At 47.2% G+C, this 18637-nt stretch overlaps 1 protein-coding gene across 4 annotated transcripts in view; it reads right to left on the bottom strand.

Moving 5' to 3' along the window:
* The window catches only part of LARP1 (La ribonucleoprotein 1, translational regulator), a 41727-nt gene extending 33071 nt beyond the window's left edge, over window positions 1-8656 (bottom strand). For 3 of the 4 annotated variants that reach the window (XM_077266403.1, XM_077266402.1, XM_077266404.1), the window contains exon 1: window positions 8262-8656. In XM_077266403.1, coding sequence (XP_077122518.1) covers window positions 8262-8460 — 199 coding nt within the window. In that variant the 5' untranslated portion in view covers window positions 8461-8656. The remainder of the gene's footprint in view (window positions 1-8261) is intronic. The other variant, XM_077266401.1, reaches the window with a different exon arrangement.
* Between the last annotated feature and the right edge of the window lie 9981 nt (window positions 8657-18637).

Raw genomic sequence — 18637 nt, 5'->3', positions numbered from 1 at the left:
AGGGCCAATTGGCTGCAGCGCTGTCGACATGATGTCACTGCTGCAGCCCATCAACAAACAGCCCATCAACAAACAAGTAATATGGCCGCCTTCACAGCCGCCTCCCGCCTGAAGAAATTTATGGGTCAGAAAAGCACCGTCAACTATAGGGAGTGTTCACACTGGGCAAATAACACTGTACAATTTCCAGCTTGCGGGTAGAAAATCCGTAGCTTATCAGGGCTTTTTAACAGGTGACATTTGCTTCGTTTTTTCCCCCCTCCACATATTTTTTCAAGTGATGCAGGGTTTTACAGTAACAGCAAAATGAACGTGATTTTGATACTTACAGGTTTGTTTGTTTTTAACCGCACTGTTACTCTAGTTTTTTGGCTTTTTTACCCAATAGAATGCATAAAAAAAAAAAAAAGTACGCATTTTTCACGATCCATGTCAGAAAAAAATTTGTATGTATGAGCACACTATATAAAAAAAAAGAAAAAAAAAAAAGAAAAAAAAGAAAAGTAGATCACCCCCCAGCCCCCAAGTATGACGGCAAAACTAACATATGCCAACAGCATCTGACTGATCCGAGCCACGGGTATACAGCAGCCGTATTTAGCTGGACTGGAAGAGATTAAGTGATTAACGAAATACACATAATCGTGGTTCCTTCTACGTGAAGCACCTGTCAGGATGGAATGCCAACACTTAGAAAATGCATACAAGCTGCTCTTATGTAAATCATGTTTTCTTGTTTTTATACTATTTTTTTTTTTGTTGTGACATATTACTAACCCTACCCCAGGTTAAAATTCCCAAAGCCCTCGTGAGTATTTTGTTTTTTTCCAATCCGCCATACGGTTCCAGAGCTATGGGACTTTTTATTTAGGGATCATTTTTATGATATTTACCCCAAGGGGGCGTTGCTCATAAGCATAATAATGCAGAGCAGGCTAAAGACACGCCCCCGAGGATCCTGTGAGCCACATTCTCTTGTTAAGACCTGGAAAATTCTCTTGCCGAATGAAGAGGCTGCAAAACCAAGCCCACTTCGCAGTTAACCAGCTCTGTACATTTGGTAGTGACCGTGTCCATTACAGAACTTAACTACAGGTCAAGCCTATTCAAGTGAATGAGACTGAACTGCGGTAACCAGAATTCGACAGTGGTGCCTCGATGAAGTGGACATAGCAACCCTCAGTCAAGCAGGGGTGTCGGACCCTTACAGATTTGATTTTGAGGTAAAGACACGTACTCCATGTTTTAGGCACAGACTGTAGACCCTCAAGGAGCTAGGTCCATCTCTGGAATCCGATGGGTTCTACAGGAATATAAGACTGTAGTGTAGTAACGGTACATGTAGCCCTTAGGCTGCACTCACACGACCAGATTTAATGGTCCTTGTACAGGCCACAGTTTCCTGACAATCAGTTGCTCTCCGACCCTGAACTATTAGCCTCATAGGAACAATATGGTATTGCAGTCTGAGTCTACAAAATTTTTTGGCCGAACGTTCCTCTGAGCTCTAAGAGAACTGCTGACACCTGCTTATCTCCTAGTGGGACATTTGTAAGGCCCCCATATACATATGGTCGGCTGATCCAGACGAAATTGTATTTAACGTGTATAGTGGGCTTAAAGGGGACTTGTCACTAGGTCACAAGTGCTCAGATTTTGCTATGATTTTATTCCCGCTGCTCCACTGGAGAGTTTTTTTTTTATTTTTTTCAAATCCGATATACGGCCCCAGAGATATGGGCCTTTTTATTAAATGCTAAAGGCAGTAAGAATCATCGAGAGGGCGGTGCTCGCAGGGTTCTCTGGGGGCGTGTCTAGACTGTTCTCTGTAATTACTCTGTAGGCACCGCCCCCTGGGAACCAGTATTAAAGCTAAAGGTAAATATCTCTGGAACCGTATATCGGATTTTTGAAAAATAAAAACCGGAATACTAGGGGGGATCAGTAGGAGTAATACAAGAGCAAAAACTGGACACTTGACCCGGTGACAGGTCGTCTTTAACACCAAAATGAACAAAACAGACATACACCACCTATCTGTTTAATCTCCACCCGGGTGTTGCCTCATCAAAAAGGAATGGGGAACATGTAAGTAAGGGTTTATCTTTTGTATAGAGACAGCTTCAAGACTTCCAAGGAAAATGCAAAAAAAAAAAAAAAGGTGTAAATGGAGGATAAAGTAAATACAATGGACTCTTTGTAACAAGCTCTTTGTAATGCAATGTTACATACGGTATATAAGGGAATGAGCACAGTTTATTTGAGGAAGAGGAAACGCTCTTTCCGAAGCGCTTTTTTTTTTTAAAGCCTTTTGATTGGAGAGTATTTTCAAACCCTAACGTGGGGGTGGGGAAGTGGGGACAAAAAAAAACCCGAAAAAAAAAAAGTCTGAAAATTTAACCACAGTGGGTTCACAACAGAACTAAATGAAAGTATAGCGGACAGGTTTTTTTTTTCTGGGGGGGGGGGCTGGGTTAACATACTCCATAAAACACCAGTGCAAAGACAGTGACCCATGTGGAAATGCTAATGTTATCAGCGCCTTAAAATAAAAGTGCTATATACGTGCATACACGCTCCGCTCACCTGCAGAGCTAACACAAAGGTGCCCCCCAGGTGCGGCTGCTTGCACAGGCCCGCTATTTCCTTTGGCAAGTGAGGATTATTGCCTGAGGCTTAAGGGCCCAAAGCTGAGGGAGATAAGAATCGCCCTACCCACATTACAATAAAAGTGAAGGCCCCATAGGGAGAAGGAGCGGCTCATCTCCAGAGGCAGCAAATGAGAGGACTGCCCTAAATCCAAGGCGCCAAATAGTGCTTGCACGTAATGTTCCTGGGAGCGGGGGAATCCTCATTCTAAGCTCAGACAATCCTAAAATATAGCAAATATATTACATTACTTTACTTATTCTGGGTTACATTCCTACATGATACTCCAGAGCTGTGCTCACTGAGTACATCCATTACTTATCTACTGATCCTGTAATATACTTCACCATGGTCACAAGGATAGAAGGATCCAGGCAAAGAGGAAGAGCAGCAACCGGATGGCAGGATACTATCAAGATAAGGGTGGAGAAGACCCTGGTGGACCTGTCTAGGCTTACACAAGATTGTGCTTCCTGCATCAAGTCGCCTGCACTCACTATTCTGCTGGTGGAGTCATTGTGTATATACATTACAGATCCTGTACTGATCCTGAGTTAAATCCTGCATTATACTCCAGAGCTGCACTCACTATTCTGCTGGTGCAATCACTGTGTATATACATTAAGTTACTCACTCTATTGATTCTGCATTATATCCTGTATTATTCTCCAGAGCTGCACTCACTATTCTGCTGGAGTCACTGTGTACATACATTACTAATCCTAACTTACATACTGCATTATACCCCAGAGCTGCACTCACTATTCTGCTGGTGCAGTCACTGTGTACATACATTACTGATCCTGAGTTACATTCTGTATCATACCCCAGAGCTGCACTCACTATTGTGCTACTGCAATCACTGTGTACATACATTTCTAATCCTGACTTACATACTGCATTATACCCCAGAGCTGCACTCACTATTCTGCTGGTGCAGTCACTGTGTACATACATTACTGATCCTGAGTTACATCCTGCATTATACCCCAGAGCTGCACTCCCTATTCTGCTGGTGCAGTCACTGTGTACATACATTACATTACTGATCCTGAGTTACATCCTGTATTATACTCCAGAGCTGCACTCACTATTGTGCCAATGAAGTCAGTGCATGTATTCAGTACTAGTCCTGACTAACTGCTTGTCTTAGGCTACGTTCACATTTGCGGTCAGCGCCGCAGCGTCGGGCGCCGCATGCGTCATGCGCCCCTATATTTAACATGGGGGCGCATGGACATGCGTTGTGCTGCGTTTTGCGCCGCATGGCCGCAAGCGTTGGACGCAAGAAACGCTTCAAGTTGCATTTTTTTTGCGTCCAACTTTCGGCCAAAAAGGACGCATGCGGCGCAAAACGCAGCGTTTTAGCGTGCGTTTTGCCGCGTTTTTGTTTGCGTTGTGCGCTGCGGCGCCGACGCTGCGGCGCACAACGCAAATGTGAACGTAGCCTTACAGCTGCATTTATAATTCAGCAGGAAATCTCCTAGGTCTCCTTGCTGACTTGATGGCTGACTTGCATTCTGGGATGTTGCCTTCAAGGAGCCAGGACAGTAAAAGTTCCATTGTAAAAATTATAAAGTTCCGGTAATGTGGGAACTCAGCTCTTGCAAATGTATTTTATGTTTCCAGCAATGACCAGCAGAATTATGAATACAGCTCTGATTTATAAAACCTAGAAGGCAATGTTTTTACATAGGCATCCATAATACTGTTATATTCTATAGTCAGGCGAAAAAAAAAATGCAGCGGTAAAAACGTGCGTTTTTAAGTGCAGATTATTTCCCCACTCATTATTACGAAGTTTTGTAACAAGTCGGAGCAGAAAAAAATGCGACAAATCTGCAAGGTGCGAACAGGCCCTTACAATTAACCTTAAAAGTTGCATTTTCGCCAGCTTTTAATGAGATCGCAAAAGCTCAGCGCCAAAAAACCAAGCCTGACGTGCAAATTCTGTTGTAGTTTTCCAGCCACAAGCTGCATTTTTCATGCAGAAAAAAAAAACCAAAATAAAAGCTACGTGTGAACAAGCCATACAAATGCACTATATGGTGGCATAAATTGTTATCCTCTTTATGACTACCTTTAAAGGGGTTGTCCAAAACTCAGACAACCCCTTCTCAATCCATGTTTCTGCCTTGTAAATTAACACCATTAATGCCCACCTCCGCTGCTGTTCCAGCAGTGTTGGCACTGGTATCCTAGGGGATTGCGTAACAATGTCATGTGATCCCTGCGGCCAAACAGCACCAAATCACACACATATGAAGGAAGTGAGAGCTGCTGCTGGAGAGTGAAGCCAGCGCTGATGAGCCTCAGGGTTTGTGTGACAATGTCATGTGATCCCTGCAGCCAATCAGCACCAAATCACACACATATGAAGGAAGTGAGAGCTGCTGCTGGAGAGTGAAGCCAGCGCTGATGAGCCTCAGAGATTGTGTGACATAATGTCATGTGATCCCTGCAGCCAAACAGCACCAAATCACACACATATGAAGGAAGTGAGAGCTGCTGCTGATGAGCCTCAGAGATTGTGTGACATAATGTCATGTGATCCCTGCGGCCAAACAGCACCAAATCACACACATATGAAGGAAGTGAGAGCTGCTGCTGGAGTGAAGCCAGCGCTGATGAGCCTCAGGGATTGTGCGACATAATGTCATGTGATCCCTGCAGCAAATCAGCACCAAATCACATGTATGAAGGAAGTGAGAGCTGCTGCTGGAGAGTGAAGCCAGCGCCGATGTGCCTCAGAGATTGTGTGACATAATATCATGTGATCCCTGCGGCCAATCAGCACCAAATCACACACATATGAAGGAAGTGAGAGCTGCTGCTGTTGAGTGAAGCCAGCGCTGATGAGCCTCAGGGATTGCGTGACATAATGTCACAGGATTCCCCGACACAGTTGGAAAAAGTCCGACCCCGGAGGCCAGTATTGGTGTTATTTTTCAAGGCGAAAACAGACCGAGAAAGGAGTTGTCCGAGTAGTGGACGACCCCTTAAAATTTTTCCTGTAACAGAGCCCATTTTCCTAGAAATCGCAGTGTTTTTCAGTGTTTGTGGGCGGCCATGTTTGCAAGAAAAAAAAAAAAAAAAAGGGCAGCCGTCCAGTAGTCACTTTCTGTTTCACTTGTCAAAAACTCACAATTTGTCACATTCTTTCAATAACAAAGTGGCAACAAATCAAAACTCAAAAGTGACAACCAAAATGGCTATGCTTGCAATCTGTCCGTAGGATCAACCGTCCTGAAGTCTATAGGAAGCTGAACAAAATGATACCTTGATATCTGCGATCCGATGTCTTATCACAGAGAAATCAATGTTTTTCTTAATATGCAAATGAGCTGTAAAGATCTATGGGCGGGACATAGATCTCCCTGAGAATCTACCTCCAGAGACAGTGGCTGCTCTCCTGCAGAGCTGTGTGTGATTATACCGGACATCTCCAGCTTCCAATTGATTTGAAAGACCATGATTTGCCAGAGAGACGACGACAACTCTTGCAAATCATGCTAGCACGCCCACAGGCGCTCGATACCCTCATGAGTGGGAGGACAAGTTTGGGGAAACCTACACCCCATCGACTAGTCAAACTTATTTGCATATTGAAAATGAAACTTAAAAATAGTAGTGCGGCTTGGTATTTATATACACAGCCTCTTGGTTTGGACAGCACGGGGGACCCCTTTAAAAGCAAGCTCTGGAGGCAGATTCCAAGAGATCTACGTCCGGCCTATAGATCCCAACAGCTCGTTTGCATATAAGAAAAACGTGGATTTCTTCAGGAATGAAACATCAGATCGCAGAGATCAAGGTATCATTTTATTCAGCTGCCTATGACCTACATGCCCATATAGACGGCTTAGCCTTACTGACAGATGACTTTTAAAGGGGTTGTCTGATACTTTAACATTGTTGGCCTATCCTTAGGGAAGAGTCAGGCAGAAGTATAACTTGGACGGGGATGGCAACGAAATGGTCAGACTGGCCGGCCGCTCTCCCGCCTCGAGCATAACAGCAAGTATTTCTATGCAGCTGTCACACTCGAGTTGGGAGAGCGGCCGGCCAGTCGAAGTATTGTGACCCCCGTCTGGGTTATACGGCTGCCTGACTCTTCGCTTAGGATAGGTCATCAATGTCTGATCGCTGGGGGTGCGACAACCGTTACATCTGCAGATCAGGGGTTAATTCTACCGACAGATTAAAGTTAAAGGGGTTGTGCGAGACTAACAGTGACGACCTATCCTTAGGGAAGAGTCAGACAGAAGTATACCCTGGAAGGGAATGACAATGAAATGGTCAGACTGGCCGGCAGCTCTCCCACCTCGAGCATAACAGCAAGTATTTCTATGCTCGAGCCGGGAGAGCCACCGGTCAGTTGAAGTATTGTGACCCCCGTCTGGGTTATAAGGCTGCCTGACTCTTTGCTTAGGCTAGGTCATCAATGTCTGATCAGTGGGGGTGCAACACCCGGCACATCTGCTCATCAGGGGATAATTTAGCAACAGATCACCTTTAAAGGGGTTTCCAAGACCCTAACATTGATGGCCTATCCTTAGGGAAGAGTCAAGCAGCAGTATAACTTGGATGGGGATGGCAACAAAATAGAGAGTGACGGCCGCTCTCCCGCCTCGAGCATAACAGCAAGTATTTCTATGCAGCTGTCACGCTCGAGCCGGGAGAGCAACCGGACAGTCGAAGCATTGTGACCCTGTCTGGGCTATACGGCTGGGGGACCCCACTGATCTATCCTAAGGCTAGAAGTCCCAGACAACCCCTTTAATGAATGCAGACGCTACAATGGTGGATCCTTCAGCTCTGACTCTAATGGATGGACATTATATTTCCAGAATGGAGTGAAATTACCACTTTTGTATGTGTGAGGTGCCATGTCCCGCAGGTCTAAGCTGGGACAAGGAGGTGCCATAATAAGCCCCTCGTGGGGCCGGAGACTTATGCCCACTAATTGCCACTTATAGCCTGGGCTATTTATACCAGCGCACTGCAGAGTGCCAGCGAAGCACAGTCAGCCATGAGCCCCAAATAGCAGAGAGGCGGCCTACGGGGCCAATCCCAGGCCTGCCCGGGGCCAGCGCCCCCACACGGCCAGGAAAGCCCGAGCCTGCGGGGAATCCGCGCCCGGGGCCGTGCGCACGGTGCGGACAGGCGCTCAGGCCTAGGGAGAGACCCACGTTGCCTGTCTGCAGTGGAATGCTGGGTAGCGGCGGTGGGCGGGGCCTTTGGAACGTTGGACCGTGAACGTTCTAAAATGGAACGTTGGACTCTGAGCGCTCTGAATGGAGAAGGTGAAGGATCGTCCGGCACGGGGCGATCGGCGGCACGATCCCCTGCTCATCGCCATGTGCGGGCGCTGGGACCGAGCCGGCAGCGATCCTCCACCCAGGCCAGACTGCAGTGTCATCACAGGGTGTAATGGACACCCCACCTCCTCCCCCCACCAGAGTCACCGCCCCCCACATCTCCCGTGTCACAAGGGGGGGACGAGCAGGTGACCTTATGAGCACCTCAATAATCAATGCAGAAAGTGAGCAGCCCCCCGGAAACACTGACCGGCACATGGCGGGACCCCCAGCACACACAGCGGCACCCACCTGCGGAGAGCTGGCCATTCACCGGGCCCCCGCCGCCTTTGATCCAGGGGTTCACCTTGGGCGGAGGAGCCTCCACAAACTCCCTGCGCCCCGGTCCATCCTCGCCGTCCTGCTCCGGTTTGCCCCCCTCCACCTCGGTGTCCGGCGGCTGCTGCAGGGGCGGCGGTGGCATGAGCGGAGCTTCCACCTGAGTCGCCATGTCCCGTGCCCCCTACCACCACCACCCGGGCGGAGATCGGACCAGCCGGGGAGACCGCTCTGCACCGGGCACGTGTGGAGGAGACGGCCGCACACCGGGCGCCTGATCACCGGGCGGAATCCCGAGGTTACCGCTGCAATATGGAAGCCAAGGCAGACCACGCGATGGGCTGTGCGGGGCCGCGCTCTGAGACACGCCGACGTGCGCGCCCCCGGCGGTCCTGGGGGGGAGGAGGAGAGCGGGGGGCGGGGATCTGGGCTGAGGGTCAGCTGGAGCCCCAGTCATGCTGCACACGCTCCTTCCTCTGCAAAATGCTGCCACTTGTAGTTCTACTAATAGAAATCCTGAAGCTGTGGCCATTAATGTGTGCTGTTGCGAAACTACAACTCCCAGCGTGACTTGTCAGCAAAAAGTAGTGAATATTCAGTGTGAACTATTCACGTGTCAAATACGGATCTGGGGTCCGATTATCTCCTATGTGGAACAAAAAAAATAAAACACCTCCACCTTCTCCTTCTGGTAGTGCGTGTGTCATCCGATTTTTTTTAACGGACCCATGGCCGAGTGCGATCCGACCCTCGCATCAAAATCGGACAAGTCTCTGATATTTTCCGTGGCCCACTTGGTCCGAGGAAACTAATCGATATGAATGTCCCCATAAACTATCGCAGGTACGAGTGTGATCCGTGAAAAACGCAGAAAAAACTCATCCTGGGCCCATCCTGGTATATATGTCTCGCATCCTGGGCCCATCCTGGTATATATGTCTCGCATCCTGGGCCCATCCTGGTATATATGTCTCACATCCTGGGCCCATCCTGGTATATATGTCTCACATCCTGGGCCCATCCTGGTATATATGTCTCGCATCCTGGGCCCATCCTGGTATATATGTCTGACATCCTGGGTCCATCCTGGTATATATGTCTCGCATCCTGGGCCCATCCTGGTATATATGTCTCGCATCCTGGGCCCATCCTGGCATATATGTCTCACATCCTGGGCCCATCCTGGTATATATGTCTCGCATCCTGGGCCCATCCTGGTATATATGTCTCGCATCCTGGGCCCATCCTGGTATATATGTCTCACATCCTGGGCCCATCCTGGTATATATGTCTCGCATCCTGGGCCCATCCTGGTATATATGTCTCGCATCCTGGGCCCATCCTGGTATATATGTCTCGCATCCTGGGCCCATCCTGGTATATATGTCTCACATCCTGGGCCCATCCTGGTATATATGTCTCGCATCCTGGGCCCATCCTGGCATATATGTCTCGCATCCTGGGCCCATCCTGGTATATATGTCTCGCATCCTGGGCCCATCCTGGCATATATGTCTCACATCCTGGGCCCATCCTGGTATATATGTCTCGCATCCTGGGCCCATCCTGGTATATATGTCTCTCATTCTGGGCCCATCCTGGTATATATGTCTCACATCCTGGGCCCATCCTGGTATATATGTCCCTCATCCTGGCCCCATCCTGGTATATGTGTCTCGCATCCTGGTCCTATCCTGGTATATATGTCCCTCATCCTGGGCCCATCCTGGTATATATGTCTCATATCCTGGGCCCATCCTGGTATATGTGTCTCGCATCCTGGTCCTATCCTGGTATATATGTCCCTCATCCTGGGCCCATCCTGGTATATATGTCTCATATCCTGGGCCCATCCTGGTATATGTGTCTCGCATCCTGGCCCTATCCTGGTATATATGTCCCTCATCCTGGGCCCATCCTGGTATATATGTCTCGCATCCTGGGCCCATCCTAGTATATATGTCTCTCATCCTGGGCCCATCCTGGTGTATATGTGTCACATCCTGGGCCCATCCTGGTATAAATGTCTCCCATCCTGGGCCCATCCTGGTATATATGTCTTGTATCCTGGGCCCATCCTGGTATATATGTCTCGCATCTTTGGCCCACATATTTCTAGTGTAGTAATGCAATTCAATTTTCATATTTGCATGCTATGGCGCTACAGTGTGCTGCTTTATTTGTTTGATTGTATATGACGTGGTGACTGTAGGTAAGCACCTGTTCACCCTTAGTTTATGTTTGGATGTGACGGTCAGTTTTTTTGAAATCCTGGTATATATGTCTCATATCCTGGGCCCATCCTGGTATATATGTCTCGTATCCTGGGCCCATCCTGGTATATATGTCTCACATCCTGGGCCAATCCTGGTGTATATGGCTCGTATCCTGGGCCCATCCTGGTATATATGTCTCACAACCTGGGCCCATCCTGGTATATATGTCTCACATCCTGGGCCAATCCTGGTGTATATGTCTCATATCTTGGACCCATCCTGGTATATGTGTATCGTATCCTGGATCCATCCTGTTATATATGTCTCATATCTTGGACCCATCCTGGTATATATGTATCGTATCCTGGACCCATCCTGTTATATATGTCTCGTATCCTGGGCCAATCCTGTTATATATGTCTCGCATTTTGGGCCCATCCTGTTATATAAGTCTCATATCCTAGGCTCATCTTGGTATATATGTCTCATATCCTGTCCCCATCCTGGTATATATGTCTCGTATCCTGGACCCATCCTGGTATATATGTCTCATATCCTGGACCCATCCTGGTATATATGTCTTGCATCCTGGGCCCATCCTGGTATATATGTCTCACATCCTGGGCCCTTCCTGGTATATATGTCTCGCATCCTGGGCCCATCCTGGTATATATGTCTCGCATCCTGGGCCCATCCTGGTATATATGTCTCGCATCCTGGGCCCATCCTGGTAAATATGTCTCGCATCCTGGGCCCATCCTGGTATATATGTCTCGCATCCTGGGCCCATCCTGGTATATATGTCTCACATCTTGGACCCATCCTGTTATATATGTCTCTCATCCTGGACCCATCCTGGTATATATGTCTCGTATCCTGGGCCCATCTTGGTATATATGTCTCGCATCCTGGTGTATATGTCTCACATCCTGGGCCCATCCTGGTACATACTGTATGTCTCTCATCCTGGGCCCATCCTGGTGTATATGTCTCATATCCTGGGCCCATCCTGGTATATATGTCTCGCATCCTGGACCCATCCTGGTATATATGTCTCGCATCCTGGGCCCATCCTGGTATATATGTCTCGCATCCTGGGCCCATCCTGGTATATATGTCTCGGCATCCTGGGCCCAAGCGATGGGCAGTGACTTGCACGCCGACATCAGCTCTGATTGTCCGCAGCTTGTATTGCGGTGAAGGGACCTGACTGGTCTCTGCACCGCAATGCATTTCAGCTGAATGTGCATACTCGGACGCACATCCAGCTGAAATATGCTCTGGCGTCGGCGAGCCCTCTTCCCACATGGGCCCGGTCATGGTAACAACCTCTGCAACCATGATTACGCGGTCAGTGACCACTCTGAGCTGGGGGAGATCGTCACACAGCACAACAGGCAGCTAGTAACTAGTTGCCATTAAGTCCTAATCGACATAAGGAAAATTAAAGGGGTTGTTCACAACTCTCACAGCTCTGCTGTACAGCCACAATATGGCGGCCCTGTCTGCCTGTGAGACGGAAGCTGAGGCATTGAGAGACACCTGGAGATGTGTCATGTTACAAGCAGACAACCGTTTTCTTTCCGGCAGAGAAAGTCTCTCTGATCAAAGTGTGATCTGATTTTCTCAGAGGTGGAAAAAAAACGTTTCCTCGCCTTCTCCATTATGTCATTCGGTAAAATTCAAATCGCAGTCGGATGTCATCCGATTTTTTTCAAGGACCCATAGACATGAATGGGCGAGTTACTTTACGATTTTCGGAGGCAAATCGTACATGCTGCAATTTGTTTTACGCTTAGTCCGAGGAAAAAAAACGGACATAAGCACAGCCCCATAGAATAACATGGATTTTAAGACACTAGATCACAGCTATCAAGGTTTCATTTGTTTCAGATTGCCCATATAGACGTCTTAAGAGGGGTGATCCTACTGACAGATCCCCTTTAAAAAAATACAATAATCAGAGCAGATTGTTGTAGGATGCAGACGCACATTGTGGCTAAGGGATCATTCATACAAAGCGTGTTTTCAATCCAAAGGCGATCCGACAACACATCAGATCGCACTCGGACCAATGTTATTCTATTGAGTAGCGCACATGTCTGATTTTTTTCCTCAAAGTCTCTCCGATGAAAAAAATTGCATGTCCGAGTTTGATCCATATTCGTATCGCACTCGTCCATGCAAGTCAATGAATGAGAAACATTGGACTGCACTCGGGTGACATCTGAGTGCAGTTCAATTTCGGCGCACTGTCACAATGGAGAAGATGGAGACATTTATTTCTCCGTCTTATTATCCGAGAGGATTATATCACACTCTGATTAGAGTTTCAGTTCCATAATCGGCCCGATTCTTTCGGTTGAGAAAATCTACGGCCGTCTGAACCTGCCCTAATGTTGCAGCCCAAAATTCGGCCATTGCTCTAAATTCGGCAGCGCGCATGATGGACAACTGCTCCATTCAAATTTTCAGGATTGGTCGCAGTCCCACCGCCTGACCCCCAGCGATCAGGGTCCGACCCCAGCGATCAGGAAGATATCCCTTATCCCATTAATAGGGAATAACTTCTAGGTTTTAGAAAACCCTTTTAACATAGCAACCCAAATTTTTTTTCTTTGCAATGTACAGAAATTTTTTAAAATATTTAAATATTTTTAAAAAAGCCTTTTAAGTTTGGTATCGCCGTTTTTCGCGCTGACCCGGAGAATCACGTTGCCAGGTAATTTTTTACAGCACAATGAATGCTGTGAAAACAAAACCCCCAAAACATTGGCAGAATTGCTTTTTTTTCATCATTTCAACCCACTTTGAATTTTTTTATTACCATTTATCAGTTTATTATAGGGTAAAATAAATGTTGTCATTCAAAACTACTGTTGAGAAAGAACTTGGCGCTCAGAGATTATTTGCCAACTCTTTTTTTTTTTCAGTTTCTTGTTGTGCAATCTAAACATAAAATTCAAAACTAAAAGTCGTCTTGTAAAAAAAACAAGACCTCGTACGACTATTTAGATGGAAGAGTAAAAAAAAAAAAAAAGAAAGGGAGGAAAAAACAAGATAGCTAATTGCTAAATACCTCATCTCTTCCGGCATAGAGCGGTCTCGGACTGCTCCTGTCGACGATTCAGCAGCTTCTGCTGACATCACGTCAATAGAACAGCAGCTTCTGCTGACATCACGTCGATAGAGCAGCAGCTTCTGCTGACATCACGTCGATAGAGCAGCAGCATCTCTTCTGCTCTGTTGACAGGGCGTGAGCGCTGACGTCATGCTGATTGACAGCCGGCTCCCCGCTGCCTTACTGTGGGGAGCCAACTGATAATCAGCATGACGTCAGTAGTCACGCCCCATTGACAGAGTAGCCCGAAAGAAGTAAAACTGTTCTGTTGACATGGAGCAGCTGAATCGCCAGCAGGAGCGGTCGGTGACCACTTTGAGCCGGCACCAGGCAGAGCAGGCAGTTAGTTGCCTCTGTTAATAACTATCTGCCTGTTAGTTTTTAGGCCTATACTAAAAACAATATAATAGTCCCGGACAAGCCCTTTAAGTCATAAAATCTAGGTAACATGTTAGTATTGAGACTCAGCCCAAGGGAGGCTAAAAGTGTGGACACCTGGGAAAAAAAGTAAGTGAGTGCCCTGCACAATCCTTACAAATAAATTAGATATCCTGAATGTTCGTTGCATACCCAAAGGATATGCCAATAAATAATAATTAAGAATGCATGCTAGCATATAAAATCCAAATTAGAGATAAAGTCAAAGTAGAGCAAAAAGTGTCAATAATTATGGGAAGTATGGCGTGGGACAGATCAATAAGTCACTGATAAAAAGTATAAACAATCTATGGAATACGTATTAAACGCAGCTGTATTGTAGTACTCCACTGCTAGATGTGGTCAAAACACCTGATAATGTCAGATAACCAAATTAATACCAAGCAGGGATCCTTTGTTCCAATGCACGTTTCGCAAATAAATGCTTCATCAAGGGGTTTGTTTTTTCTGTTTGGCTTGTATCTTTCTGATTATATTAATGCTTCTCATAGAAGGGGGCTGACTAATATATTCAAATGAGAAGTCATCCAGCCCCCTTCATTGGCAGCTTTAGCTCTTGGCCTCGCAGGTTGTCTGCTATATTTGTATGTTCCTATCACTTAGGAGTGCCAATCCGGTCAACCACGTGCGAAAGTCTACAACACCCTGCTCCATTTTTATCTCTTTTCCTGCTGATACGACACACCAGTCTGTGAGTGCCAGTCCACAGTGCCAGTCCCTGCTTTTCTTTGCTTTGGCTGTATACATGTCTGCTACAATATAGCATATACAAATCTGCATACGCCATTCCGCAGCATCAGCAGACAGCACGGACTGGCAGCCTGACAGAGAGCAGCATCTGGCACTCTGCTGCGTCACTCGGACTGATAATACGGTCATGATCACAAGCCCTTACACTGATATCATGGATTGAGGAGGACAGTACGTACGGGCCCTACTTTTGTCAATTCAACGTAAAGCTACTGTATATGTTTTATTTCATGTCGCAGAGTGGCGGTGCTTGGTGTTTATACCACACGTCAATGAGACAATGAATCTCTCCCGCTCCTTGTGCCGTCGGGAGCTGATTTATGATATATACACTAGACACACTACATGAGTCATCTGTACTTTCCTCTATGCTGCAGCATTGGTAAAGTAATCCTCCTTACGAGCAGTACTACCGGTTTGTTTTTTTCACAGTGAGGTGTGTGTTCAGTCATGGTCAATGACCTTCAGTCAATTTAATAGATCAATATTTCAAGTCTAAAATTGAAGTCTTTGGATGCCATAATGCATATCATGTTTGGAGGCCAAAAGGCACTGAATATCACCCCAAAAACACCATACCAACAGTTATGTTTGGTGGTGGGAACATCATGGTGTGGAGCTGTTTTTCAGCATGCGGCACTGGCAAACATCATGTGATTGAAAGAAGGATGAATGTACCGAGACATTCTAGATTAAAATATGCTGCCATCAACCAGGATGATGAAGATGAAACGAGGGTGGACCTTTCAGGAAGACAATGATTTCAAACACTCAGCCGAGGAAACTCTCAATTTACTTCACAGAGAGAGAAAATATATCTGCTAGAATGGCCGAGCCAATCACCGGACCTGAATCCATTAGAAAATTTACGGAAGGAACTAAAGCTCAGAGTTCACAGAAGGCGCCCACGGAATCTTCAGGATCTGAAGAGTGTTTGTGTGGAAGAATGGGCCAATATCACACTTGAGCAATGCCTGCGACTAGTTTTTCCATACAGGAGACGTCAAAAAGCATGTTCAAAACTTTTTTCCTGTGTCATTTTTCATTGTTACTCATAACTTAAAGGGAACCTGTCACCCCCAAAATGGAAGATGAGCTAAGCCCACCGGCATCAGGGGCTTATCTACAGCATTCTGGAATGCTGTAGATAAGCCCCCGATGTATCCTGAAAGATGAGAAAAAGAGGTTAGATTATACTCACCCAGGGGCGGTCCCGCTGCGGTCCGGTCAAATGGGCGTCGCGGTCCAGGTCCAGCGCCTCCCATCTTCTTACGATGACGTCCTCTTCTTGTTTTTACGCTGCGGCTCCTGCGCAGGCGTACTTTGTCTGCCCTGTTGAGGGCAGAACAAAGTACTGCAGTGCGCAGGCACTGGGCCTCTCTGACCTTTCCTGGCGCCTGCGCACTGCAGTACTTTGCTTTGCCCTCAACAGGGCAGACAAAGTACGCCTGCGCCGGAGCCGCAGCGTGAAGGCAAGAAGAGGACGTCATCGTAAGAAGATGGGAGGCCCCGGACCGCGACGCCCATCGGACCGGACCACAGCGGGACCGCCCCTGGGTGAGTATAATCTGACCTCTTTTTCTCATCTTTCAGGATACATCGGGGGCTTATCTACAGCATTACAGAATGCTGTAGATAAGCCCCTGATGCCGGTGGGCTTAGCTCATCTTCCATTTTGGGGGCGACAGGTTCCCTTTAATTTATGGACATCTATGGTAATTTCTTTGCCTGTGTGGATTGGATGGGTTGTTACTGACATCTGGTGAGAATTTCATGTTAATAGCACCTTTAGAAATAGATTCACTTAGAAGATTGAAAATTGGTGACGTGTTCAATACTTATTTTACTTGATATATACGGTATATATATATATATGTATGTATATACTGTATATATAAAGTGATTTGGATTCTGATGACATGTTCCCCAAGTAATAAACTGGGTTACACACTGACAAGTCACCTGTGATCCAGACTACTGACCGGCCGCTATATATGATGTAAACTTTTAAATGACTCACAGCATACAGTAGGATGGGCGCTAGGTACCCAGGTCGCCCACCCGCCCGCTTGCCCTCGCCTGCCGTTGCATTGCAATGTATCTAGAGCACCCATAGTACAATGTCAGCAACTGGTCAGCGAATCAGAGTGTAAAAAAAAAAAAGACTCGACTATCAAGGAAAATGCAATGCTAGCATCAGACCCCAGGCAGCTATTGTACAAGCTACAGGGAACACAGGACTGGGATTAAAGGATCTGTGTGACCATAGCATGCCTGCACAGCATGGGTCCCACCAGGCCAGTGTTTTCAGAAGGGGGCGGTGTAGAACACGGGTTTTGGATCTCTTCATGTCCCATATTACATAGCACTGGATACACATGGTTACAACTTTCTTTTTTCAAACTTTATCCTATAAGCACTAGATGCAGCTGTACCTTTCCTTCTCATGCTTTTATGTATTGCCAGGCGCACTTCAATTAACCTATATATTTCTTTAGGGGTGGTCCACTTGTGTAAAATCTCAGTTTTTCAAAAGCAATATCAAATCCATCCTCTGTTGGGGAAGCTGTCAGGAAGTATTTGGTTCCTCTACAGCACCACCAACAGGAGAAATGAAGTATTACACAGTCCCCATGTGGGAATGCCCTGCTAAAGAGTGTCGCGAGCATGCTCTGTGGGAGAATGTTGTGGATATGCTATGTGGGAGAATGTTATGCTTATGCTTTGTGCGAAAGTATCGTGGGCATACTCTGTGGGAGAGTGTCGCGGGCATGCTCTGCTCTATGAGAGAATGTTGTGGGCATGCTCTCTGGGAGAGTGTCATGGGCATACTCTGTGGAAGAGTGTCATGGGCATACTCTGTGGAAGAGTGTTGTGGGCATCCCCTGTGGGAGAATGTTGTGGGCATGCTCTCTGGGAGAGTCATATGCCCATGACACTCACCCAGAGAGCATGCCCACAACATTCTCCCACAGAGCATGTGGGAGAGTGTTGTGGGCATGCTCTGTGAGAGTGTTGTGGGCATGTTTTATGGGAGACTTGTGGGCATACACTGTGGGAGAGTGTTGTGGGCATACTCTGTGGGAGAGTGTTGTGGGCATGCTCTCTGGGATAGTGTTGTGGGCATGCTTTTTGGGAGAGTGTCGTGGGCATCCTGTGTGGGAGAGTGTCGTAGGCATGCTCTCTGGGAGAGTGTTTTGGGCATGCTTTGTGGGAGAGTGTCATGGGCATGCTCTGTGGAAAAGTGACATGGGCATGGTCTGTGGGAGAGTGTTGTGGACATGCTCTGTGGGAGAGTGTCATGGGCATGCTCTGTGGGAGTGTCATTTGCATGCTCTATGAGAGTGTCGTGGGCATGCTCTGTGGGAGAGTATGGTGGGCATGCTTTACGGGAGAATGTTGTGGTCATGCTCTGTGGAAGAGTGTCGTGGTCATGCTCTGTGGGAGAGTGTTGTGGACATGCTTTGTGGGAGAGTGTTGTGGTCATGCTCTGTGGAAGAGTGTCGTGGGCATGCTCTGTGGGAAAGTGTCCTGGGCATGCTCTGTGGGAAAGTGTCGTGGGCACGCTCTGTGGGAGAGTGTTGTGGGCATGCTCTGTGAGAGCGTGTCGTGGGCATGCTCTGTGAGAGAGTGTTGTGGGCATGCTGTGTGGAAGAGTGTTGTGCGCATGCTCTGTGGGAGCGTATTGTGGGCATGCTTTATGGGAGAGTGTTGTGGGCATACTCTGTGAGAGTGTTGTGGGCATGCTGTGTGGGAGAGCGTTGTGGGCATGCTCTGTGGCAGCGTGTTGTGGGCATGCTCTGTGGAAGTGTGTCGTGGGCATG

This window comes from Ranitomeya variabilis, chromosome 5 (genome assembly GCF_051348905.1).
Source record: "Ranitomeya variabilis isolate aRanVar5 chromosome 5, aRanVar5.hap1, whole genome shotgun sequence".
NCBI lineage: Eukaryota > Metazoa > Chordata > Amphibia > Anura > Dendrobatidae > Ranitomeya > Ranitomeya variabilis.
The sequence above is the reverse complement of the archived record's forward strand: the minus strand, read 5'-3'. Positions and strand labels throughout refer to the sequence as shown.